We start from the raw sequence: 27073 nt of genomic DNA, 5'->3' as shown, positions 1-27073 counted from the left end.
GGCACTGGAGAACACCAAAGAAACTTTGAATTTTTCTTTGGCCCCTAAACTCACACAAATAAGCACTCTGGTTTTAGGTGTCTTGTGGATGTCTTCCTGATCTGTCAAAATTTAGCAACCTGTATTTATGAATAAAGAAATAAACTTTAGCCAATGCATTTTCAGCCTCCTAGGTACTCTTGTTTTTTTGTGTCAAATTGTGATGTTTGGTTTGTGTACATGTTAATGTGTGTATCTACATGTGTGGGTAGATAAGAGGATTTTCCTAAGCTCTGTGTGGTCCATTTTGTCATGAATGAGAATATCTATCATGATGTAGTAACATTTACAAGTGAGCTTTTCATGGGTACAGTTATCTTTCTGCTCTTCAGTCACCACTCTGGTTGGATTCAGCAGTGCTGCTGATGAAGGCATGATTGTTTATGGCTTTATGAAACTCTGGATTACTGAAGCGGTCACTTTAGGCAAACTTCTCTATGACAAATATATTCTTCCTGTTCCAAAGAAATGCCTTTACCCACATTGGCAAGGAAGTTTTTGTTTTTTTATTATGTCAAAGTTTAAATCTTTTACTTTCCTCACATAGAATAACAGAATCCCAGAGTAACAGAATCATGGATTTTTAAACATTGTGGGGAAATAAATATATATAACATAAATTTCGCCATTTTAACCATTTTTATGTGTACAAATCAGTGACATCAGTTACATTCACTGTGCTGTACAACCATCACCACCATCTGTTTCCAAAACTTTTTTATTACTCCAAACAGAAATTGTGCCCCTTAAGCAATAACTCCCCGATACCCACTTCCCCCAGCCCCTGGTAACCTCTAAAATCATGGAATTTTAAGAGGTTAGTAGCACAATGGTGGACATCTAAACCAGTTTTCTCTTTAGGGCAGGATGCCTCTTTATTATAGGAAATGATTTGCTGTTACAGCATTCTTCATTAAGTGAAAGCAATTTTTAAACATTTATATAATTGTTTTCTATTTATCCTAGGTCTTGTCTCTGGAGCCACAAATGTATAGATCTTATTTCCCTTTCTTTTCAGTTAACCCAAATTCCTGAAGCCATTCTTACTATATTTTTCTGGACTTCTTAATTTCAGAACACAATATTTCCTCTTAAAATATGTTAGAATTTAACAGGTATTCTGTCTTGTCAGTGTAAAATATGGAGACACAGTTTTATCCCCATGATATGGACTTTTACATTTATTTTTTACATATTAGATCACACTATCATTTGTTTATTTGTTGGATAAACTGAATTCTTGTGAATCAGGGTTAAATCAGGGAAGCAGGACAACTATGAGTGTTGTGTGATAAGGAATTTGTTGTAGGACTTAGACCTGTACAATTGCGGTAGGAGCTGGGAGGGGTCAGAGAAAAGTCATTAATGGACCCTGATGTAGGTTATGAGACAGAATGTGCAGGAAGCCAGGCACGACCACATGCTAGAATGTGCTAGATTAGAACTGCAAAGGAGATAGGTGCCGAAATCTGTGCAAGGCTGTTGGGTCTTCATGGCTGCCCTTTTGAGTTTGCAGGAAAGCTTCTGATGGTGGGCCCGTGTTTACTGGTGTTCAGCAAAGCTGACAGTCATGAAGGAGAGCTGGACCCAGAGCATAGAAAAGTGAGGAAAAATTAAAAAAAATCCAAAGAACTTCCTGGCACCTTGACATCCATTCCTTCCCACCTCTAACCAGTGATAACCTCCAGAGCATGGTAGCTGCTTCACTTCTGCCTCCTAAATCTCACACAAATTTCTGTTATGGGCAATCCTAAACAGGACCTTTATAAGGAAAGCAATACTGAGATACATAGTTCTAGCTTAGTTGAATTGACCCAGTACAAAACCACCATATCAGGTTCTAGTAATAACCTAACTATCCCTCCTAGTTTCCTGTTAGGTACAACTTTAATAATAATATTTTCATCCAAGTCACTGATAATCTGACAGTTGATAGGGCTAGGCCCGGAAAATAAAGACTTCGTTTTTGTTCTCTTTACTCATTGTGGATTTCATTTTCTTCATTAGCATGCTTATTCTACGCTTTCTGGTTTAAAGGGAAAAAAACAAGTTAAATAGGATGGGAATAATTGTACCATTAAGGAAGTCACATGCTTTTGAATTTCGATTTCACCACTTTGGTGTCTCCTGCCCTAGTCTTAGTGGTGGACACTGATAAAATTAACATCGTTGACTAAATTAGTGCTAAGGGTATTTATGTTCCTTTTTACTAATGATTAGACAAACAAAAATCCTTTTTTAAACTAGAGGAAGTAAATTAATCTGACCTGAAGTCTTCAGGAGCCAAATTGGAAGTAATTTTCCAGTTGTGAGTTTAAATGATCAAACCAAGTAGAGTGTCTATAGGGGAGGCAGCTGGTCTTCAGAAATGGCATTAATTAACATCCAAACAGTCAGATGATTAGGATTTAGGGGAAGTGTGTTCCAACTTTGGCCTTCCACATTGATCTCTGTTTTGATTTTGGGTAAGTCAGGGAAGGGATGCACGGAGAGCTGATGCGTATTGTTGTTATTGTGCCAGGTACTGGGGGAAACAGTGGTATATCAATCTGGATCTGATCAGGAGAAGTTTATTATACAGAATTTTTAAGCTATAATAAAAGAATGCCCAGAAGATGTAAAAGGAAAGTACCTAAGGAAGGACAAACTTGGAGGGGGGGATGCGGGGAGTTAGCCACGCTCCCCGCAAAGAGGTTTTTTTCTTTCCGATCAGATCTCTCAGGCAGGGCTCGTCGCAAAGGATGAAAAAATAGTAGGAAACAGAAATAAAAGAATAATAATAATAATACACAGAGCCAAAGATATAGTTTATAAAGTAAAGGTTTATGAAGATAGACAAAGGAGGTGTCCGGAAGGTATATATTTCTCCCGCAGAAATATAACAAAGACAGAAACTCCACACAGGTATTTTATAGGGTAGATACAGGCTCCTGTTGCCAAGGGCAATTGGATTTACATACTAACAGGCAGTTTGATTTAGGGTCAAAGTCTTCTAAAAGGCTAGCACAGATCCTTTAACTAACTCTGTCAAGGGGAACAATGAATTACAAAATCTTCTTAGGGCAAACTTCTAAGTTTTGTGATAAGGCTGTTACTTTAGCAAAAAACAGAGACATCTTGGCTCCGGTGATTGTGTTCTTGGAGACAGAGAGGATCTCAGAAGTCAACATGAGCTGTGCCTTGTGTTAATTACTTTAACCCCATGGTTCCGTCTGGGCCCAGCTTGGGAATTAGCATATCTATTTGATCAGCTCTTATCTCCAGCGGTCTTTGTTGGTCTGCTCTGGCAACCTATGGCCCTAGGTGAAGCCTGTCTTGTCTTTCAAAACAGGTGAGAACCATAGGCCCAGCTTACAGCTGTCTCTTTGAAATGCAGCTGTCACTGAGCAATGAGACGCCCTCCTGAGGTGAGGCAGCTTTTGAACTAACACATTTATTTTTTCTTTAAGGCAAAGCCTTATTTGATTTCTGAAATCAAATCTTGTCTCCAAAAATACAGGGGGCATTTCTATAACTCAGTATTCTTAGGCTCAACAGGGGGACCCCTCCCCAAGATGCCCTACACATTATTGTAGAAGGTGTGATTATAAACACTGGATGACAGAGAAATTCACTGGGTTGCCTAGGCTGGAGCCGGTCCCAGGCTCTGGGAAAACAAGAAGCAATCCTCCGGAAACCAGGTACAGGTGATTGGCAGTTGGTAGGTCGGCACACAGCTGGAGTTGGGGTGTTGCTGTAGGTGACAGCATCTGGATCAGCGGAGCTATGAGAAACAAATCTGGAGGAAGGGGATAGGCTAGCGGAGAGAGTTGGGGCATCACTGCAGATAGGAGGCCTGGAACACTCAGTGTTTGCTTTGGGAGGGCTGCAGGGAGGTTATCACCAGGCTGGGCTGGGACTGTGAGGTCACTGAGGGACTGTGTGTTCAGGGCACACATGCCACCATAAGCTCTCATGCTCCTGTTACTGACCAACTGTGCAGCAGCTGGACCAAGAGTCCCTTTTTTCGTGCAGCATCCCTCCATTCTACAGAGAGCGCTTAAGAGCATGCTTCCTGTACAGGAGACATGCTTAAAGGAATTCTGTCCATCATCGCAGAGCATGTATCGAAAGGCAAATTTGAAGCTGAGCGGCAATAAATTGGCACAAGTGGTTTCTAAATCATAGTCCTCCCCTCTAAGAATGTAGTCAGATGGAACTTGACCTATGCTACCTTACTTAACCCTAGCAACAGCCCTGAGTGGTATTCTGTATTCTCATTCCTTTTTTTTTTTTTTTTTTGGACAGAGTCTCACTCTGTTGCCCTGGCTAGAGTGCCATGGCATCAGCCTAGCTCACAGAAACCTCAAACTCCTGGGCTCAAGCGATCCTCCTGCCTCAGCCTCCCAAGTTGCTGGGACTACAGGCATGCACCACCATGCCTGGCTAATTTTTTCTGTATATATTTTTAGCCGTCCAGATAATTTCTTTCTATTTTTAGTAGAGACAGGGTCTCGCTCTTGCTCAGGCTGGTCTCGAACTCCTGAGCTCAAGCAATCCTCCCACCTTGGCCTCCCAGAGTGCTAGGATTACAGGCGTGAGCCACCGCGCCCGGCCTGTATTCTCATTCTTAAGACAAAGACGTTGAGTGTCAGCAATGTTAGGTAGCCTCCCCATGGTCACACAGCTAGTACGTGTTTGGAGAGCTGTCTGGCACTCACACTTTTGCCCTGTTTTGCCCCTCTGCTGAGTGCTGTCTACCTTGTGAGACAACCCACTTATTCATATGCCTGTGTATTTCATTTTTATTATAAAAATACATGAAAATGCAGGAAAAATTGCATTTTCAAGTAAATGGGGATTTGTTAGACCTATTTTATGATATTTGGGGATTTCTTAGGAAGTCAGGGTACCTATGTATTATGTTTTGCTTAGTTAACAATTAAGTTAACTAAGTAAATGATTATTTTGCTCAAATGATTGAGTTAACTAAGTTAAATAATTCAGCCAGGCAAAATTCAGGAAAGATGAGTATCCTCAGATTCAGGAAGCACATGAAATTACAAGCAAGATGAATAAGAAGAAATCAGTCTTAAACTCTAGACTTATAGTAATAAAACTACAGAATGTTAAAGACAAAGATTTTAAAATCTGAAGGAGAAAAATACATTGCCTATGAAGAAACATGATTTTTGATAGCAAAAATGAAAGACAGTGAATTATCTTTGAGAATGTGGTGAGTTAAGTGCCTATCAAGTGCTGAAACTTAAGTACCTTTTCATTATGGAAGTAAAGTGGAAGAAATCCTAGGCATAATTTGTAAAGACTTGGAAATAAAGGAGAATGAGTAGTTCAGAGTAAAGGCAGAAGAAAGACCCTGGGGTGGAGTAAGGGTGACTTCTGCAGGAGCAGTTTAAGTGGAGAGAGAGGTGGGGACAGTCTTTTAGTCACTTGGTAGTAAAAGAAAGGAGAACCATGCTGTGATGAATTATAACTCAAGTGAGATCATACAAATATATATTTTAAAAAGAAGAAATAGTACTGCCCGTATAAAGGGAGGAGGAGAGGATCCTATAGGGATAAAGACCGAAGGTTTTTAAAATATATATAGTTTTTAAGCATCATTTTTTTTCCAAAATATAATTATACACAATCCTGACCTGCGATATTTAGGTAGAGTCACCATGCTGTAATGATTAGTCATTCTGTTTTGTGGAGCCAAAAAAGCACTCTCAGGATTTAAGGACTCTTAAGAATAACTCTCCAAAATCCATGCTATACCTCCAAAATCAGATAGACACCTCCCAGGCAAAGACGACTCTACTCTATAACTTCCCTTCCCTCAAACCTGCACATGCTGCAAGCCCCCAGCTCAGACTCCATGTGCATTCCCTTCTCTCCACTCCCTGAGGCTCTGGAAGGGGCTCGAGGAACGAAGTGTTATAAAAAAAAATCTGGGAAGAAGATGCAGACCTGGAGCCAGAGCCAGTTCTTTGCTTATGATACACACGTCTCAAGTGCTCTCTGTGTGATTTGTAAGTGACAGGGTGATGTCTGAACCTTCCCTTACTGTTTCTATAAGGATGAAGGATGAAGGTCTCCTCTTCCTCCAGCCTCCCATTGTCTGAGGGCTTGAGGGGCCTCTGCTAAACTGGGGACACTGACAACCAGGGACCTGGAGGCAGCCCCATCTATAGGTCTCTCTCTAACTTCTTGTGTCACTCTTGGGCTGGCCTGTCTGGCAGATATGAGTGTCCCTCGCTCTAGTCATGAGTAATGTTTCACGTAGAGTTGATGTTTTTATTTCCTCCAGCTTCAAAACCTTTCATTGACAGTGCCTTTTCATACATATGCATGAGTAGGAATCACCCAATTTTATGCTTGGAGGACCTTGTGACCTGAGAAGGGGAAGGAAACATCATTCATGCTGTGTGGCTTCCATTAGTCCCCAGGGCTGCGCTTCGGTCCCTTATCAGCCTGGTAGAAATTCCCCTTGTAACGTTAACGCCCTTCTCACCGTCTTCTGCCTGTCAGCTCTGTGCACCCACACTTTCTATAAGGTGGGCCCCCTCCTCTGTGAGATTCCTCACTGTCCTCCCCTCCTTCAGAACACCTTTGTGTCATTGCCAACTGTCCTTCTGTCCCCCTCCCCCATTCTGGACCCATCTTTGCTTGTTTCTTCAGCATCTTGAGCTTTGAACTGTGCTCCTTTTCTGTCTTCCTTAACTCGCTGTCTCTGTAAGAACGCATTCAGCGCTCTCTTATCCTGAAATAAGCTCCCTTCCACCCCGCCAACCCCATGCAAGAGCATGTCTTCTGCTAACCCTCCCTTCCCTCCCACGGCCCTGCCCATGTCTTCGTCAGGGCCCACCGTCCTGCGGTGCGTCGTGGTCTGGCTTTGGTTTCCACCTCTCTGCAGAAACGGCTCCCTCCACGTGTGTTGTGCATGTTCTCCACATCTCCACACACCAGCGTGTCCTGTCCTTCTGTGTCCCTCTGAAGTACCATCTGCCACTTCTTCTCGTTTCTGTTTGTATCCCTCTTTTGTTTGCTTTAGAACCCCACATAGTTACTGTGTTCTTTATCTTCCCTTAAGGGAAAGTTCTGCTTTACAATCTTTATTCCTCTTTATAGGGTGAACAAAGCCCCTTGTGCTTAGTGAGTCTCAATAAACCCCCAGAATGGGCAGTTAGTCCCCAGTGAGGGATTGATGACTTATAAATCGTATGAGGCCTCGTAGCTCTAAGTCACATGCACATATTAGCACACATGTTCCAAACTGCTCTTTTCCTTTCTCCTCCTTCCTTCTCCTTCATCCCTTCTTTTCAAAAGTCACTGCATGCCACTCTGTAGAAAGCACAGGAAATGCAAAGACAAGTAGAGCATAGACCCGTCCTCAAGGTTCTCACTGTGACTTCTGCTTTCTATGATGATCTTCAGATAAATGTTCAGGGAAATATGATTGAGGCGTAAGTATTTAAATTATGAAATAATACATGCTTATTGCTAAAAGTAGTGAGCTTTATAAGGGAAAGTATCACTGTTCTTCTTTCAACACTGATTCCTTCTAGTACCCCTCCATGTGCAAGTATATAGGCACTCGTATTTTTTTCAAAGTCCAATATTATTCTGTGTCTACTTCTATCAATAGCCTGTTTTTCTTTCAGTATTAAGAATTTCCTCCCACATCTGTACTTGAAGTCTTCCCATGATGACTCTGAGAGTTCCAAAGTGAAAGTGGTATTTTAGGAAAACCAGTCTGGCTTGGAATGCAACGCACCCGAAGTGGGTTTTGTCAGCAAGGTGGACTAAGGAGAGAATGCCTAGTAATCTGAGCATAATGGGAAGAGTATCTGGGTCTGGCCAAAATGGGTGACGGCAGTAGAAAATATAGAAAAATGTCAGTCCATGAGCTCTTTTAAGCACGGACCATTTAGACGAGTAAATGAGGGAAGGAGAGGAGGCCTGGGTGACCTCAGCTTAAAGCTCTTTTTCCACCTTTTCTGAGGACTTTCTGCCTCTGGTGACATCTGTCCCACTTGATTTTAAATTCGGTCATGGCAATTTTTAATTCAGTCGTGGCAAAAGAATGGAAATTTGTGTCATGGTAACTCTAAGCATGAGCTCCATGAAGACAAGGGCCATACCTGTTTGACCCACTATTGTATCCCTGGTCCTGGAAGGATCCTTAGTACATAGTAGATGTTCAAATAAACACTTCATGATGGAGCTAGGGCAGCCTTGATCTGCTTGCTTCCTGCACTAAAATGTTCATTTCAAAAAAGTTGTTATAAGCCCACTTATTCTCTTGGTGGCCTTTTCTACCCTTCTTCGTGGCCTGAAGCACAGCCCAAGTGAGGCACAAAGCTCACTAGAGAGTGAGTAGACATGTGCAGCAGAAAACCAAAAACAGATGTCAGAGCAATCAAAATTAAACCTCTGGATCCGTCTCTCTGGGTCTGGCCTTAGAGGGCATCTTTTATACTAATAATGATGAAAAATCAAATTAGGCCAACTTTAGAAAACTTCACATAATTAAATACTGTCTACCAGGGAGAGAAATACCCTGTGGAAGAGGTAACAGGGGAACAAGAAAACCAGGCTGGTTCCAGTTCTGCTATGAAATAACTGGCTGGCTTCAAATTTCATTACTCTGTGCTTCATTTTGTCCTTCTTGAATGCATAAAGGGAATTCATTTAGAATTTGTGCAAAGCATTGAAAAACCTCAGATGGGAAAGTGTGTGCAAAGTAAAATGAACACTTCTTCCCTTGACTTCTTTGCTACCAAATAGGCACTGGTCTGGTTGTCTGTCAGATGTTTTTGACCTATTCTGGGATATAAATACCTTTGAGAATCTGATGAAAACTGGATTTTCTCCCCAGAAAAAAATCATCTTTGCAAAATGTTGAATTTTAGGAGAATTCCTGGACCCCATAGCCCTGTGGGTTCATGAAACCCAAGGTAAGATTCCTTTTTTTGCCAATGAGCATTGTATACCATCTCTGAGTATTTGCATCTAAAGCTGGGAAGGTTTATCATTGGCTGTTCTTCTCAAGTAGGAGTAGGAGGAGAAAAAGCAAGCCAATCTAGCTTTCTTAACAATTTAATGTTTGAATGATTAATAGATTTTACTTACCAGCCCAGAAGGCATTGCATCTTGTTAGGGGAGTCTTATTATTCAGAACAAATTAATCTCATATTGGTGAGTTTCAGATTATTAAAGAGAAGAGGATTTGTGTAGGAGGAGCCTTTATGGTACCTCTGTGTTCTTGGAATCACATGGATTATGGGGATGTTGGTTGGTATGGTATGGGTCTGGGTTTCACACTGATAAGTAAGGACCTTGTAATGGCCCAGGGGAAGGGTCATTTACCATTAACCCCAATGGTAAATAAAGAAAGATTGCTCTCGATTTAAAGCTGTAACCTCTGTCTGACGAACCTTTAATATTAATAGATAAATTCTCGGATTTTAGTAGGATGGTGTCATAGCTCATCCCACAGTGGCAGCTTGAGCATTTTGCACTAAATAGTCCAAACACTGTGTTGCAGTGCCCTGTCCTCCAGCCTGGCTGGGTAAGCCTTCTGTGGGTTCTTTACTGGGTCTTGGCACAGTTGGGAGGAAGGATGATGATGTCACACCTCTGAGAGCATAACCAAATGTGAGCCTAGGCTTCCTTCCTGGTAGTGTAGACCTCAAACTGTAGAGGTAAAGATGACAGGGAGGTCCAGAGGGTTATGCACAGAATTCAGAAAAGGTGGGATGGGATGGGAAAAGCTGGATTGTCTGCAAGTCTCCACACCCTTTTTAGGAGACCCTGAGACCTGGCTCCTGAGGTACAGCCTGTCCCTGCTGCTGGCAGTAGTCACGATCCAACTGTGATTCATTGAGGAGTCCTCTGTATTTGGCTTAACATTTCTGCCTGTCAAATTCTTATGTATCTTTCAAGGTTTATTTTAAATACCAAGTAACCAGAATTCTTTCCTGATTTTATTCCCACCTGCACAGTGGAGATCTAATTTCTCTTTCTTCTTTGGACCCCTAAGGCTATATAGCCTGGAAGTTCATCGTAGTTATTTATCTGTCTTAAATTTTTTAGTAAGAACTACATCTTATTATCTTTGGGGCTTCTTGACCACTGTCTTGCACATAATAGTGCTCAATACATATTTATTACATATAATTGATTTCTTAAACCTTTACAAAATTCTCAGGAAGTAGATATACTCATTCTATTAATACATCCTTTTATCCAGGATTGAATGGATGAATGAATGAACCAACGAATCTACAAACATGTGTTGAGCACTGAGCGAATCCATATGTGAAGGTATTTGGGGAGAGTGACAAAAAAAGGTTAACATTAGAAATATCAGAATGTGTGTTCTAATATGAGATAACAAGCAGCACACTAATAACTACTAAAAAGGCAGCGTTGCAGTTGAAAACACTGAGAAACAAGAAGTCACCTCTTGATATCATAGGATTAACCACTGAGCAAGGCTGCCTTTGAAAATGTACACCTCCCTCCCTCGAGTTGGCCAGGAATGCCAGCCTTGTCCTATTACTGCTGTGCAGTTAGCTCTTTGCTGTAGGGGCTGATGAGCTCTTTTGTGGTTTATCCTGGCCTATGACTTCATCTCTTGTCCCATTTGTCGCAGTTTTTACTGATAATTCATATTTATCAGAGGGTGGATTGGAGAAATGAAACCATCATCAATGATAAATGTATTCATATTGCTTTTATTAATGGCTCCAATCAAAGTTTGTTTTGGAGGGGATGAGCAAGAACCACCTCAGAATGGCAGCCCCCGATGGATGTGATCTGCACAGGAGCTCATTGTTGCTCATTGTCTCCCATTAGCACATAATTAATTGTTAAAGATGGTCCTGACTCTTGGGGGAGGTGAGATACTGCAGGTACATTTCCTTCCAGAGTTGGAGCAGCCAGCCAAGCCCTGGGCCGGTGGTCTATCCTCATACTCAAACTCTGTTAATATGTGTGTGTGTGTGTGTGTGTGTGTGTATACACACACGTGTATGTGTTTACATGTCTATAATATAATATACACACATGCATATCCATATTTTTTGTGTGTCCATATGTTTGTAAAAGGAATTTTCTTAGCAAAAGAGCTAAACCCAAATCCCTCCCAATTGCATTTGTTCACTGAAGGGAAGGACAAAGCCCTAAGGAAACAATTAAGCCTGTCAGACACCTCAGCTGATAAAAAGAAATTTGACAAGCTAAATGTAAAGGAGAAACTGCAAGAGTGCGGGAGCCAAGGTCCCAAGAGAGCCTTCAGTGCCCTTGGCCTCCGCACGCTTGCAGCCCCATGTATTTCCATGAGCCCCATCCCTTTGAGAGCCAGGGTAAGTTAACACATGTTTCCTCTGTAAGAAGATGGTAACAAAATACGATTTCACACACTTTCTTTTTGATCCACGTCACATTTCTGGTCATTGTCCTCACCCTTGAGAAAGGGAAGTAAGTAAAGGACAGGTGAAATGCAGGTCTGGGGCAATTAAAACAGCCTTTGCTTTTTGTCAGGACGCCTGACTGAAAAAATCACACTGACCTCTTGCCTTAACCAGCCCCACTCCTATGTTCACGTCAAAACAGCCCCAGCTGTCTGCCAGGGAAAGGCTTAGCTACTTAGCTGCTACTTCAGAAAGGCCCCAAAAATGCTGTTTAGGAGGGGAGACGGAGCCAGTCCAGGGGTAGGACTGACTCCCACTTTAGTTGACAGGTTTGTAATCGGTGCCCTCGTGAATGTGGGGCAGGCTTCTCCACTTGGACCCTGCCTTCTGCTGTCTCTGTCAGTACCTGGAGCCATCATTTTCCCTATATTTCCCCTAGATCTCGAGGCTATTTCTGTTTCATTCCTCCTTTTCTAGCCTAAAAATAGGCTCTGGTTTTGCCATCCTAAAACGAAAAGATGCCCCTCAGGCCCGACCATCCTGTCCTGTGCTCTCACTGCCTAACTCTTTGGAGTAATTGCATTTGTTGTTTGAACTTTCAAAACTCCCACTCCCTTTCAGCTGAATGTAATTGGGCTTCCTGAGCTCCTCTGTGAGACTGTCCTTGCTAAGGCCACCAGTGACGTCTTAGTTGTTGAATCCCTGGCTCCCTTTCTGTCCGCAGCACGTTCAGTCTCTGAAGCACTTCATGCTGTGGATCTTTTTGTCCTTCTGGAGACTGTCTCCTCCCTCGGCTTCCACGATGGCTTTCTCTTGTTCCCTAATCTTCTGCCTTTTCCTACTAGGGGTCTTTTTGCTGACGCCTCCTGTCCTGTGCTCCATTTGAGTGGACACTGTTAATGGGCTGTCTCTGTGAGCCCCCTTCTCTCCTTATTCTTGCTCCTTAGGGGATCCCATATTTCCATGGCTTCAGCACCCTCTAGGTCTCCATGACTCCCGAGTCCATGATTCTCCTCCCAACACCTTGTCTCCAATGGTCTCATAAGCAAGTCCATCTGCTGTTGGCTCCTCAAAGTTAATGTGTCCAGAACCACACTCTTCCTCTTCCTTCCCCATCCCCTAGGCCCTCTCTTCCCTCCATGGCCCTTGTCCCATTTAATACTTAGCCTGTCCACCAAGTCACACACGTTACACAGCTCGAATCCTCTCCTCCCTGCTCCTTATCCTCATACCCAGAGAGAGGACTCTGGAGTCCATCTCCTGCCTGTGATAGCTGCCCTGCCTCTGTCAGGCCTTCAGCACGTCTTGCCCAGACTCAGGGCTGATCAGCCTGGTGCTCAGACTGTGCTCTGCATCCCTCTGGGGTGTGTCATTCACCCTGCCCCATGCCCAGGTGTCCTGCACTGACTTACCAAACTCTAATTCTCCTAGCAGCTCCCATGTCCATAGAAACAACTAAAACTTGTGCATTAAAAGACTCACCTCGTGGCTCCCAACTGTAACAGCAGAATGGATTTGAGTCCAGTTTTTCTGACTCTAAGCCCTAAACAGTCCATATGGCAGTCTCCTCTCTGCTGCCCTTCCCTCTGCACTTGTCTTCCTCCACACCATCCTCCACGCCATCCTCCACGCCACCATGACCAGCAGCTGTGTGGCCCCCTGCTCAGACACCCTGTCCTTGCCCTGAGCCCACAAGGTAAAGTCTGAGCTCTGCAGCTGGACCCTCCACAGTCAGCCCTGACCTCCCTCTGTTCCCATCTCCTACCAGTCCCTCCGTGTGCCCGGTGCACGCTGTGCCCACGAAGACTGCGCCATCTCATGACTCCATACCTTTCCACATGCACTCTCTGTTGTAAGGAATCTCCCTGTTCTTCCGACTCCGTGATGGGCAGCTTCCCATGGCCCCCCAGATCTGCCCTGCAGCCCTCCCCACTGTGCTCGGTGCCCAGGGAGGCTGGCCTGTGCGGACCTGTCACGAGAGCTCCTGCCAGATGGCATGTGGTTCTTTCTCTCTTGTTTCCAGAAACCGTTCACTGCCCTGGCCCTCTGGCCTTGGGTGCTGAGGGTTCCCAGGGCACCGCACTGTCCTCTCTGGTTTCCCTGCACCGCTTCCTCGCCTTGATGAATAGTCCTGCATTATTAAACTCCTTGGGGTATTCAAGTTATTTGCTTCCTGTCAGGCCCCTGACTGATCCGTTCCCCACCCCACAGTCTCCACCACCTCCCACGTATTCTTCAAGATGCAGCTTAGGCGGCAGCTTCCCATGCACCTCTCCTGATTGCCACGGGCAGGTGGCTGCCACCGCCCCCGTGTTGCATCGCACCATGTTCGCTCTGCGCTGTCAGGGCACTCCACTCCTGTGGCAGCCGCTGAAGCACGCTGCTCTGGATCCTCAGGGAATCTGGTACGGGACGGGGGTGCAGAGTAAGATGTGCGTTTCTTAGAACAGAGGTTATGCTGAGCCACCCAACACCTGCTTCTGGGAGGTGGGGAGACATGATGAGAAGAGGGTGCTCTGGCACCTGCCAAGTGAAAACAATAAGAAATCTCAAGCAGGGACCATCTTGCTTCACAGCCTTTGCTTCACGTTTCTCTGCCCTGTGACCTGCCCCTGCAATCCTTCCAACCACCCCTTCCCCAAACTTCCAAAGTAAAGATGCAAGACTCTTTAGAAGTGATTGTAAATCAAAATAAGATTAACTATGAATCAATTCATTTTTTTTTCCCACTGTATTTCAAGGTTTGTTAGTGGCCTGAAAGTAAAGGTACATGGTTCATTAGAGTTAAAGAAAAAGGCACTGGACTGTGAGTGAGAGGGAATTGTCCCAGGCTAAATCAGAATGGCTCGGACAGCATCCTGAGAGGGGGACAGGTGAAAATTAGAATTGTTGATGCCTGGAGTAGACAGCAGCCCCAGACACTGACTTGTTGTCTTGTCCTCAAGTCCAGGGAAGAAGTGCTGTCAGTTGTACTCTGATTCAGACCTCCTCATCCTCGGGTGTAGCTGCAGGCAGGTCAGAGCCATGGGGTAAAAGTAAGTATCTGGATCTGCCAGCCAGGCCCAGCCAGGCCCAGCCAGGCATGCTCCAAGTCCTGGGAAGCTTGGGGAAGGTGGGTGCCCTTTCCCCATTTCCCGTCATGGGACAGGGGACACCCCACGTGCTGAGCAGGTGGCATGAGGGGTGTGGAGTTAGAGTCTGGTGCAGAATGAGTTATATGGTATGAATCCCTGGAAGCTCAAGTGGGAGCTCAGCTGCCTTGGAAGGACCAAAATATGCTTATTTCTGGGTCGGTTGATTTGAAGAAACTTGGGTGGAGGGTGGACAGTCAGGGTAGCAAAGAAATATCTCCTACCCAAGCGTCCAGTGAAAATCTTGCCAACAAGAGAATGAATTTTTTGTGAAGGCATCAGAGGCTTGAAAAATAATTGGAATAAGAAAATCTAGGGTTCCTGGGTGGCATAAATGTATCATAGGACCAATTTCTGGCCTCGGCATAGAGAGAACACTATTAATACAGATAATGACAACTCAGTATTCCAGTGATAGTTAAGAGCTTGGTTGAGTTTCCAGGGGTGAACATTCTAGCTCAGATACTGTAGTGAGTTGAACTGTGTTCCTCAAAAGATATGTTTAAGTATGTGACTCTCATACTTGTGAATGTGACTTTATTTGGAAATAGGGACTTTGCAGATGTAATTGAGTTAAGATGAGGTCATATTAGATTAGGGTGTACCCTAGATTCCTTGACTGGTGTCCTTATACGAAGAGGGAAATTGGAACACAGAGATACAGAGGAGAATTGGAAAAATGCCACAGGAGGACAGAGGCAGCAGATTAGAGTGATGCAGCTACAAGCCAAGGAATGCTAACGGTTGTCGGCAGCCCCCAGCAGTTAGGAGAGAGGTGTGGAACAGATGCTCTGTGGAACGGATACCCTGATTTCTGTCTTCGACCTCCTAAACTGTGAGGGAGTAAATTTTTGTTGTTTTAAGTGATTCATTTTATAGTAATTTGTTAAAGCAGTCCTAAGAACCTCATGCAGATACCTACTAGCTGTGTGACCTTAGAGGTTAGAAAGTTGACTAACTTCTCTGTTTCCTCATCTGTAAAATGGGAATATAATAGTACTTACCTCATATGGTGGTTGTGAGGCTTTTTTTTTTTTTTTTTTTTGAGACAGAGTCTCACTCTGTTGCCCAGGCTAGAGTGAGTGCCATGGCGTCAGCCTAGCTCACAGCAACCTCAGACTCCTGGGCTCAGGCGATCCTTCTGCCTCAGCCTCCCAGTAGCTGGGACTACAGGCATGTGCCACCATGCCCGGCTAATTTTTTCTATATATATATTTTTTAGCTGTCCATATAATTTCTTTCTATTTTTAGTAGAGATGGGGTCTCGCTTTTGCTCAGGCTGGTCTCGAACTCCTGAGCTCAAACAATCCGCCCACCTCGGGCTCCCAGAGTGCTAGGATTACAGGCGTGAGCCACCGCGTCCGGCCCGGTTGTGAGTTTTTACATGTGAAGTGCTTAAGCAGTGCCTGGCAGACGATAAATACATAATAGATTACTAAATTCAAGTGATCCAATAAGAATATTTGCTAAAGATCTTTTGAGCACCGACTATGTGCTCATAAGAACTGTGTATAAATTATTTCATTTCATTTTCATAACAATCCTGAGCCAGTCCCATTTTGCAGTTGGGAAAACTAAGGCTCAGGGTATTAAGTGGCTTTTAGAAAGTAGAAGAGTTGCAACTTCAGCTGTGGCTCTATTCTGTCATGCCTTCTATTGTTCCACAAAATCACAGGGGTCTCAGTGTGTACGTGGGAGTAGATAAGGAAGGCTGTGAGACTTTATGATTTATTTTGCACTGAGAAGATTTGTGCCTAATGCCTTTCTCCATGACACTTGAAGGAAAGTTTTCACTACCTTAAAACCAAGAGGATAAATTATTCATAGAGAAAGGACAAGAGGAACATGCAATTTTCTAGGTGAAACTCCCCTAGCATATACCAGGCAAAGCAGTGACCCTACTATTTGTGGTGTGTTGGTTTTTTCTCTGCTTTCTGCCACTGGGAGGGAAGTTGTGTTTCTGAGCAAGAGTCTTCAGGAAGCCTGAGGACCCTGAAAAGTAGGGAGGGTGGTTTAAATGCCCCCAATGTGAACAGGCTGCATGTATGAACTCAGATAACATGGACACACAGGAGACAGAATTGGCAGCCTGTGTAAACAGTTTTGGTTATTGACAGCCAACAGCAGGTGACAGTTATTTTGGAGAAATTATGCGTGTTGGAAAGAAATTAAAGCCCTGACATATATGAAAGGATTTTTGTGTGGTGGTTTTGTGAGGGCCACTGGCCTGGTTTTTGCCTGCCTGTCAAGTACTGAACAAGAAGAAATTAATTCATCCCAGTGCTTGGCATTTAGAAAGTGCTGTGTGATGGTTTGTGGTTGATTTAAGTAAAGCAGGGGAGATTTTAGTGGGACATAAGACAGAACTTGTTAACAGCTGTGAAATTAAAACATAAATTAACTGCTGAGATAGGCCATGAGGGTGCCTTAGCTAGACTTTCAAAAAGATAAATATGCATTTATCTGGTTCTCACTAGATTTTAAAACTCTATTGATTGCTTATTCTTTACTCTAGATGCACAGTAGATCTTTGTAACAACAATGTAGACATTTGTATAATTTTTTCCTTGAAGAAACCTTAGAAATCAGCTCCTCTATTTGCATTTCTATGCCTGCAATTGGGGAGTTGAGATTGACTGTCTCTGGAGGTCTCTCCCAGCCCCGGAATCCCAGGCTTCCTTCCAGAACACACTGTGACGAGGCAGGTCTGTGAGGTACAGCCCAGTGGTGGTGACACGCAGGTATTGGACGATGTGTCTCAACACCTCAGGTGTCTGTGGAAGTAAGTCTGTGACGTTAGGAGACCAGTTCCACGAGGGATTGTGGCACTGTTTCCCGAGTTTGTCCCCGTTCCTGTTTGCCAAACAGCTCTCCTGTGGAAGGTAGTTGGCAAATCTAGCATGGCTACAGCGAGCAGGGAAGAAGATGGAAGTCAAAGCAACTTCTAATAAAAGAAAACCAGCTGGAGTGATAAAAAGCCTTGTAAATACAGTGGGAGGGAAACAGTAATCAGACCAAAGAGAAAAATGATTGCAATGAAGGACAATGTTATCTAAAGATTAGATTAAAAATAAGTAAGAGGCATGGAGAAAGGAATGAGGACCAGGGACAGAGTGTGACACTGTGTTAATGCTCTAGGGCTGGGTGGGAGAGAGGAAGGCACACCCATATTTAGGCAGCATTCTGGGGCAGGGGGGCAGGGGGTGCCTGCCTTCCTGTAGTTTGTGGTGGTGGCCTATTAGCAAAGCATCAGGCCATCTAAGGACCCTCACAAGTCGCATGGGCTGTGATGCTTAGGGCATCCTGGTTCCCGAGGGCAGCAGTTGTGCTGGGTTTTCCCAGGACTGAGCCTTTGTAGCTGTGCCTCGCTCAGCTGGTCTCTGGCAGCAGGTTGGTTCTGTTTTCTGTTTTCTGCATCTTTCACATCCTGTTTCTTACTTTCCCAGAGGTTTCCTTTGAGAAGACTGCTTGGTTTTGTCTCTACTATCTGCAAGTTATGTGGTACCTTATCTTTTTCAATCAGGTTTTATTTCCCTCTGTCCTGTGGGTGTCTTCTTGGGTTAGGAATGCCCATGCCTTGCAGAACCTCATGAGAAAAATCTCTATGCCACATTCCAGCTGGAGAACCACCCTCACCCCTGCCCCGAGAGATACTGATATTGGGAGAACAGTGACTATTTTCTTTGTCACTCCATTTTTTATTTCTAAGTTTGTTTCTACGGTTTTAAAGTATTTGTACAGCATTTTAGGGCTTACAGAATATTTGCCCGTCTATTGTCTCATCTGACCCTGCGACCCCCCTGAGAGATGATGTTATTCTCACTTCAAGGATCAAGAAAGAAGGCTGAGGGAAGGAAAAGAATTTGCTTAAAGGCCCGTTGGCAAATCTAGTTCCTCTGTCCTCAGATTCTGTGCTTTGGGCTGTAGCAGGAGAAAGTCCCCCGGGGGTGGGGAGGGGACTTGGGCTGGCTGGCTGACACCCAGCAGGTCTAAAGCTGGAGCAGCATGGAGGCTCCTCTGTGGATCTTGGGAGGAGCATGATGTAGACTCAGGAAAATTTGCAGGTGATATAAGACCTTTCATATCCTTTGCAGCCGGTAGGCTCTAAAGTCAGTAGGCAGTCCCTGTGGAGATGAGGGGCACAAGGGGCAGAATGCTAATCCCTTGGGGGCGTGTGGCTATAGCAGTCAGCGTTCTCCAGAGGAACAGAACCAATGGAATGTGTGTATGTTTACACATATACATGTATATATGTATGCATTCACACACATGTATATACACGTGTACACATACACATACATATATAAGGAATTGGCTTACATGATTATGGAGGATAAGAAGTACCAAGATCTGCAGTCAGGGAGCTGGAAACCCAGGTAGGCTAATGTGTGATTCCAGTCTGAGTTTGAAGGCCTAAGAAATACAAGAGCCAGTGGTTTAAGTTCCAACCCTGAGACCCGAGAATAGTCAATGTTTCAGTCCAAGTCCAAAGAATGGAAGAGACCAATGTTCCAGCTCAAGCAGTCAGGCAGGAGGAGTCTCTCTTACTTAGCCTTCTTGTTCTACTCAGATCTTCCATTGACTGGATGAGGCCCACCCATGTTTGAGAGGGCAATCTGCTTTACTCCCTCCACCTGTTCAAATGTTAGTCTCATCCAAAAACACCCTCACAGGCACACCCAGATTAGTGTTTGACCACATGTCTGGGCACCATGGTCTAGACAAGTTAGCAAATAAAATTAACCATCAAGGTGGCCATACCATTTTAGAGCACATTATTCCAAAGTGAAGAATGATGGTGGGGGTAGAGCTCAGTGGTAGAGCATTTGACTGCAAAGTGAAGGATGGTGGCAGTAAGATGTGACCTCATGGAAAACAACGTAATTCATTCCATTTGAGCCCAAAAAAGTGAGACCATGAAGAAAAATCATGTGGTTGCCCAGATTTTGAGAAGTGTACAATATGGAAGGCAAAAACAAGTATGACTGCAAAAGAACAACCATTACTGAGAGAGCTGAAACCCTGAATACTCTGGGCTTATGGAACAGGCTGAAGCTGAGTGGGGAAAAGGGTGTAAGGAAGAGAGAGTTGGCACACGACAAGGAGAAACTCTCAAGTGTCATTTTTCTGACCACCTCTCTTGGTTTTTTTCCTCTCAAGTAGCGAACTGATCTTCAAATTAAAGATACTAGAACATATGTAATTTAAAAAAACAGTTCAAAAACCAAGAGAAAAAAAGGAAGGTGTCCCTCACTCCTAGAAGCGTATAGAGGCCTCAGTCAATTGAATTGGGTTCTGGAGTCCTAAAAAATGTGACTGCAAAATAGTGATTGGTCATCTTTGCAAAATCGCGTGAGGACGGATGAGGTATGAGAAGATTGCAAGAATATAACATCCCACTTGTTAGGAAGGGGGAAATATGAGTCTAAGAATTATAGACTATAGAACTTGTCATTGCCCCTGGGAAAAATTCTAGAAATCATTAAGCAGATGGTCTATGAGAGCTTAGGAAAGGAAATGGTGGTCACCAGGAGCCAGTCCTAAAAACCAGTTACCCGAGTGTGCTCAGGAAATCTGCCATAGAGCCATTGTGCAAATTAACTTTGAACGTTGGAGTTGACCACAGTGTGAACCAGCAATGAGATGTTGTAAATAAAGAAAAAAACATGGTTGGAGATGCTTTGCTAAAAATTCAGTTCTAGGGTGTAGAAAACATTTATCCGAATATACTCTGTGCCATTCAGATCCCTTTGCCAACATATGCTGAGTTCTGTGAACTGCGTTTTAAGAGAGTCATTGGTAAGTTGGGATAGGCACAGAAAAGGTGAACAGTGAAGATGGAGCTCGTATTTATGGAGCAAACAACTCACCGTGTGTTGGATATCGTGTAAAATGGGAGGGGGGGTTAATAATACTATGAAGAGGTCATGAGCATGCCTATTTTAGATGAGGAAATGAAGGATTATATAACTGAATAGTTAGCCTCAGACCAACAGCAAGGAAGGAGCAAAACTAAGACTTGAACCCAGATCTTTCTCATCCCCAAACCCATGCTCTTTCCACAGGGCAAAGCTGCCAGAGCAATAAGGGATCTGGAAAATGGGCCATTTGAGGAACTACCGAAAGAAGAGGAAGTGTGTTGCTTTAAAGATGAAAGGAGTAAATATAAGCATAGTAGTTTTTTCCAAATATTAAAATGGTTGCTATTTGGAAGAAGGATTAGCCTTGTTCTCCAAGGCCCCAAAGTATAGAATTAGGTCAGTAGTGTGGAAGTAAGAAGAGCACTTACCATTTCTTACCCATTTGCTATAAGATAATCCCTCTGCATATATTCATTCTTTAACACACTGACTGCCACACTAGAATAAAAATTTTTTCCTCAGGGCCACAGTGTTTTATTATAAAAATAGAATTAAAAACTTTGAAAACAAAACAATCCTTTCTAATGTAATGAAAAATTTGTTATTTTTTATTGTTTTCAGTGCGTGAGTTATATGCAACTTGAAAAATGGTTCAAGTGGCTCAAGGTGAAGAGACGTGTGAGTTGCATATGCTTCATGAGGCCCCACTCAAAACTAGTGCGAGTTAAATACGACTCACATGGCAGTTAATGTGTTAAACCCCCTGAGCAAGATGCAGCACTATGATCCTCGCCCTTTCACAGGTGAAGAACAAGAAGGAGATCAAGATAACAACCATGGTGTTATAGCTTGGAAGTGGCAGAGCTGTGGTTGAAATCCAGGTCTCTCCCATTCCAGGACCAGCATTCCTGACTATTTTCCTCCCCTGCATTCCTATTGGTAGATTTCCAATCAATATATGGGGAAATTTCTGGGTAATTAGAGCCTCCCAAAAATGGAACGGATATTCTTTGAGGGAGTGAATTTTGCACATCACTGCCGAACCCTGACAGAGGTGCTGAGTTGGACTCAGGCCTGATGACCTCACAGTCTCTTTCTGCCCTAAATTCTATTTTTTTTTTTTCCCTGTGATCCTAAGAGAAGCAAGTTTATCTATAGATTAGTAGTCTGGGAAGAGGAGTGTTCTTGGTGGGTCTAGTGATTCTTTATCGTTCTGTCAACCTGAATTCCAACATGATGATGGACCCAAATCTCATTTCTCTAAGATAAGTTTATGGACATACGGATCTGCAGAAGAGGTTATTGCTATGGCTTTAAAGTGTAACAGCTCCATTAGTAAGTGAAAATTATAATTCTATGCATATATTGAAATAAAAGCAAAAAATTTGAGCAAATTTGAAGGGGAGAAAAAATCCTTATAAAACCTTAGTAATCATTATTAACATTATATGAACTGCTTTGGAATCTTAACCCTTGCTAATTCTCGTGAAAGGTGAGAAAAGGGACCATGCTTTTTGGAAGCAGGATCAGAACTGCAGTAGGCTGACTAAGGATGAAGATGAAGGAAGGAGAAAGGGAAATCTTTCCTGTTCTCTTGACTGTTCACATTCCTCTTCCCTCCCCCAATTTCCGCCACCCCCACAATCACAGTTCTTAAGAAAACCAAGCAATAGAGAAATAAAAGTTCTTGGAAAATATTTCTAGATGTGGAAATTTGGATCTGACACCTTAATTTGTTGATTTATTAGTTTGTTGATAAATGAGGTCACATGGAAAAACTTTCTGCTTGTTAGTTATGTTGGTGGAAACTTTTCTAAGCTCCAACTAGCTGACTTTTTTGGTTTGCTAGGGGTTATATACTTTTAATAACGACACTTTCAGTTTCTGAATTTAGACATGAAAGAACAGTCTCCAGAGGGCTCTAGTCTAAAGAGAGCAGCTATATCCACGTACAGGTTCTCATCAGATTTTCTGAAAGGGTGCTCTGTCTGTTAAGGTTGAGTTAATCTTAGCTTACTGCTGTCCCTGTGTGGCTTCCACATTTCTGTGTCTAGTTGGCATGCCAGTTCGCATTCAATTCTGCTGTATCAATTTTAAATCCAGTTCTCAGTCCTTAGGGTATTACATAAGAATAAGTTAAAAACAAAAATCAAAGAGATTTTATGTGTCATGCTTCTGAACTAACTGGACCTGACTTCCTGTGGGGAAAATGAATAGCCAGGCAGACCACATTACAGTTGCTTATTAACGACAGCAGGAATGCCTCCCATCTTCCTAAGCAGGCATTAGGACCCCCCATGTGCCAGTCACTGTGCTGGTATTATAGGGGTACCAGGATGTGTTCCTGGTTCCTTCAAGGAGCACAGCTATAAACATCATATGGTGAGATACACACCATGGCAAAGCTGAGCCCAGGGGGATTCAGCAGCTCAGATTGCTGAAGGGAAGAGAATCCTTCTCTGAACCAAGTCTTAGAAGATGCCAAGGATGTTCACAGCAGTAGCCAAGGACAGAAAGATAAATGCGACTAGTTCTGCAGGCCTATATAGGTCAAGGCTCTGGAGAGGGATGACAGCAGAAAGGTAGATATTCCTTGCTAAGGAGTGTGGACTTCGTCCTGAAGGCATTGGGAAGCCTTTGGATGGTTTTAAAAAGGACAAGATGAGATGTAATTTGTTTTTAAAAATATCACTTTGCTTATAATCTAGAAAATGGGTTTGCATTAGGTGAACTAGGAAACAGAGAGACACTGTTTAGAGGATGAAAACATCCAGGTGAAAAATGAGAACTAAGGAAGGTACCATGGAGTTGAAGAGAAAAATATATACCAGAGACTTAGTAGGGAGGGGGGCTGCAAGGAACTTGGCCATGAGTGATGGATATTAAGGAGCACTGGAAGAAGGCAGCAGGGAAGTCATATCTGGGTTTCTGGCTTGCGTAGATATGTCGCCTCTTCAAGACGAGGCTTGGGAGAAAGGTAGCCACGTTTGCTTGGAGAATTACAGGGAAGACGATGAGCTCAGCTGGGGGCACGATGAATCTGAGAAGCTTCAGGGCCGTTCAGGAGGGGATGTCCAGAAGTTTTGGCCAGATGGCCCTGGCGCTCAGGCAGGAGATGCCAAGGTACAATCGTTGGGTTGTCCCTTTGATGTTAGGAAGACAATTTGGCATCATTAGGAGGACTGGGTACTCTGTAGGCCTGATAATAATAGATTAGCTTTCTTGGAAGCCGCACTAAACAAGCATAACAACTGCTGTTTCAGGATTATTTAGAGTTGATAGACATGGGAAATGTACTGACATGACTTCTAGCAGAGTTTAGCAAAAAACTGTGGTCCCCAAGATAAACTTGGGTTTCTTTCCAGTATTGTTCTCTCTGTGACCACTTTTCTTTTGAATGTCTCTCCCAGGCTTCTTGAAATCCTATGGTGAGAATCTCAGTCACTAGACTAATTACATCAATATGGAGAAAAAAAGTCACTTTATTAAATATTTAATCTTCTCAATAATCCTGCAAGATGTTACTATTAATAGTCCCATTTTACAGGTAACAAAACTGAGCATCTGTAGCTGGTTATATAGCTTACCTTGTAGTAGATGGCAACATTGTAGGTAAAGTTACAGACTCTAAATCCCATTTTCCTTCTGCTGCACAGCACTGACTTACAGTAAAATAAACCAGGCCTGCTAAATCCTTGCATGAAAGTTACCAGTGTTGTTACTGAGAAAAAATGTTCTATGAAAATGATGCGGCCTCCCCGAGGTATTTACCAAGAACAACACTCTCTGTAGATTGCCCCAAACTAATTCCACTGCTGCATCCACTGCAAGCTCCCTTCCTTACCCCCTGCCGACAGCAGTCAGACCTGGAGCTTCTGGTGGTGCCCTGTCCACTTAAGGCTCAGCCAGTAGGGCCTTCCTTATAATTCCCCCCCTTTTCCCAGCCTTTCTTTCTGCCTCTACCCTTGTCCCTACCACTCCCCATCCCAAGCAGCCAGAATGATCCTTTGGTTTAAAGCATAAGGAAGGCAGCCCTCTGCTCAAAAGCTTCTGATGCTTCATCTCTCTTAGAATATAAGCCATGGCCTTCAAGTCCTTGTACATTTTGGTCTTTGGCTGCTTCTATGACCCTGTCACTGACCACACTCACTCCACTTGAACCAGGGCTTGTAAACTTGCTGTTCCTACTCTCTGCAGCGTGTTTGCCAGGTATCTCTGTGACTGACCCCCTCACATCACTCAGATCTCTGCCTGTCTGTGAGACCTTCCTGGCCACTCTGTCTAAAATAGCAGTCCCCATCATGCTCCGTTTCTTATTCTGCCTTATTTTTCCTTTTAACACTTATTTTCTGGCCGGGCACGGTGGCTCACGCCTGTAATCCTAGCACTCTGGGAGGCCGAGGCGGGTGGATCGCTCAAGGTCAGGAGTTCGAGACCAGCCTGAGCAAGAGTGAGACCCCGTCTCTACTAAAAAAAATAGAAAGAAATTATATGGACAACTAAAATATATATATACAAAAAATTAGCCGGGCATGGTGGCGCATGCCTGTAGTCCCAGCTACTCGGGAGGCTGAGGCAGTAGGATCGCTTAAGCCCGGGAGTTTGAGGTTGCTGTGAGCTAGGCTGACGCCACGGCACTCACTCTAGCCTGGGCAACAGAGTGAGACTCTGTCTCAAAAAAAAAAAAAAAAACAGTTATTTTCTATTTGTTTATTGATATCACCTCCTGTGAGCTCAGGGGCTCTGTTGGTCCTGTTCCTGCTGCCTCCCCAGCTGCTGGGGTAGTGCCTGGCCCACAGTGTGCACCTAGTGGCATTGGTGAATCATGGAATTGAATGCATGGAAGCTGTGGTCCTGGCAGAGGGGGACAGGAAGTGGGGTCACCATCACCAAGGGGCCTACAGTAATGAAACAGAAGTGTCCTGGTCTCTCCCAACGTTAGGTTGGCATTGCTGGTTCCCCAACTGTAATGGGCATTAGGAAATTTGTGCACATTTCTCTGGGTGAGAAGCAGGTTTATTGCTCTGATAAGGATGGGAATGACTTTTCCTCTGAACACCCAGGTTTCCAGGACAGGTGTGCCACCTCAGGAGACGGCCAGTATTAGTGTGGATCACCTGCCTACTCTTCCAAATCTGGAAGTCACTCACAGGAGTGTGTTTGTGGTGCCTATTGAAAGTGCCTCCTGAATTGTGGCTTTCTGATCCCATAGGAAGAAGACTTCAATAACTTGGCTTTAATGAGCTCTGTCTTCAGAGTGTCCTTACATAGAGGTGTCCTGCCTGGATAGTTGTACCTAATGCCATTTTCAGTGCATTTTTCTGTTGCTCTTCCTCTAGGATCTTCTACGTCTCTCATGATTCCCAAGACTTGAAGATCTTCAGCTATATCGCTCGGGATGGTGCCAGCAATATCTTCAGGTGTAACGTCTTTAAATCCAAGAAGAAGGTAAAGGGAAAGTCACTGGTCATCTATTATTTTCCTCTGATGGATCCAGAGCATCCCCGACATTGGCCCATCTCCCCCTTGAAGGTTTGGAGGTGACTGTTTAAGGCCAGGCAAGGGAGAACTATCTTGGTTGTCTGTCATTGCTCCTGTATAATGAAATTCTCTTTTGGTTTCATCTGAACTTTGTGCTTAGTTACATACAAACAATTGGAGAGGGTTTGGCCATTGGGTAAGTGTTCTGGAACAGGAGCAGGTAGACAGCGCCAGAAATGATGCTCACCTCAGCCTGAGGTAGGAAGAAAGCATTGCCATTGATTAAGGTGATCCTTCATCATAATTCTATGTATTGATCAGTGGGCTACAAAATATGCCACATGGAATCTAGTTTAGACTTTGTGATATTGGTTTTCCTGGGTGATTATTTTGATATGACAACCTTGATACTTAAATAAATACAACTTTTACAATTTTGTAGAGGCTTCTTTCTGTCATTCCTCCAGGAGTCCAACATACAAAACTGGGATTTTAGAAACCTAAGGGTTAGGAAAATAGGACCTGGCCCCACCTCTCCATTGGAACCCTAAGTGATGTTATGCAAGTCTCAACTTCCTTATCTATAAAATAAGGAGGATAGTCAAAACCAGAATTTCCTAAAATATGTTCTGGAAAACAATTTATCATCCAAAATGTTCCTTGTTATTAATACAACTACTGATCTAAATTGCCAAGAAGTCCTAAAGTTAAAGAAACTCCTTTAACTTTGTTTAACTCAGCAAACTAATTTGGCCAGGGAACCATATTTTTTCTATGTGATGTGTGTTCATATCTTGGGAACTATTTTTCTGCAGAAAAGATTTTGGAAAACACTGTTTATGCCTCTAAGGGCCCTAATAGGTCTACTAGAGACAAACTACTAGGCCCGGCTTCCCAGGAGGACTTCCAACCCCCCTCCTGCCTATTTCTCCTTTGAATGGTATGTGACACCTTATGTCCTACGGCCTCTGTAATAGATTGGTAGGTACCTTGTCAAGTGGGGATAATAAGAATAATGCAGTACACAACAGGGTCAAGATTTGTTGATGTGTCCCATACCCCACCCTAGCTCCACAAAGAGAGCCATGCTGACTTAGACTCTTCCTGTAAGGAGATTTGTGTCCTTACCCACCCTTTTCCCAGGCTTTTAAAATGCACA

The 27073-nt window shown here is 43.6% G+C and overlaps 1 protein-coding gene across 3 annotated transcripts in view; it reads left to right on the top strand.

The window, feature by feature from the left end:
- Positions 1–27073, top strand: part of LOC138390738 (carboxyl-terminal PDZ ligand of neuronal nitric oxide synthase protein) — a 283588-nt gene that overhangs the window by 205960 nt on the left and 50555 nt on the right. For all 3 annotated transcript variants that reach the window (XM_069480285.1, XM_069480284.1, XM_069480286.1), the window contains exon 5: positions 25773–25881. In XM_069480285.1, coding sequence (XP_069336386.1) covers positions 25773–25881 — 109 coding nt within the window. The remainder of the gene's footprint in view (positions 1–25772; positions 25882–27073) is intronic.

The sequence above is a fragment of the Eulemur rufifrons genome, chromosome 8, assembly GCF_041146395.1.
Source record: "Eulemur rufifrons isolate Redbay chromosome 8, OSU_ERuf_1, whole genome shotgun sequence".
Lineage (NCBI taxonomy): Eukaryota > Metazoa > Chordata > Mammalia > Primates > Lemuridae > Eulemur > Eulemur rufifrons.
Note: the sequence above shows the minus strand (reverse complement) of the source record. Positions and strands in the feature narration are given on the sequence as shown.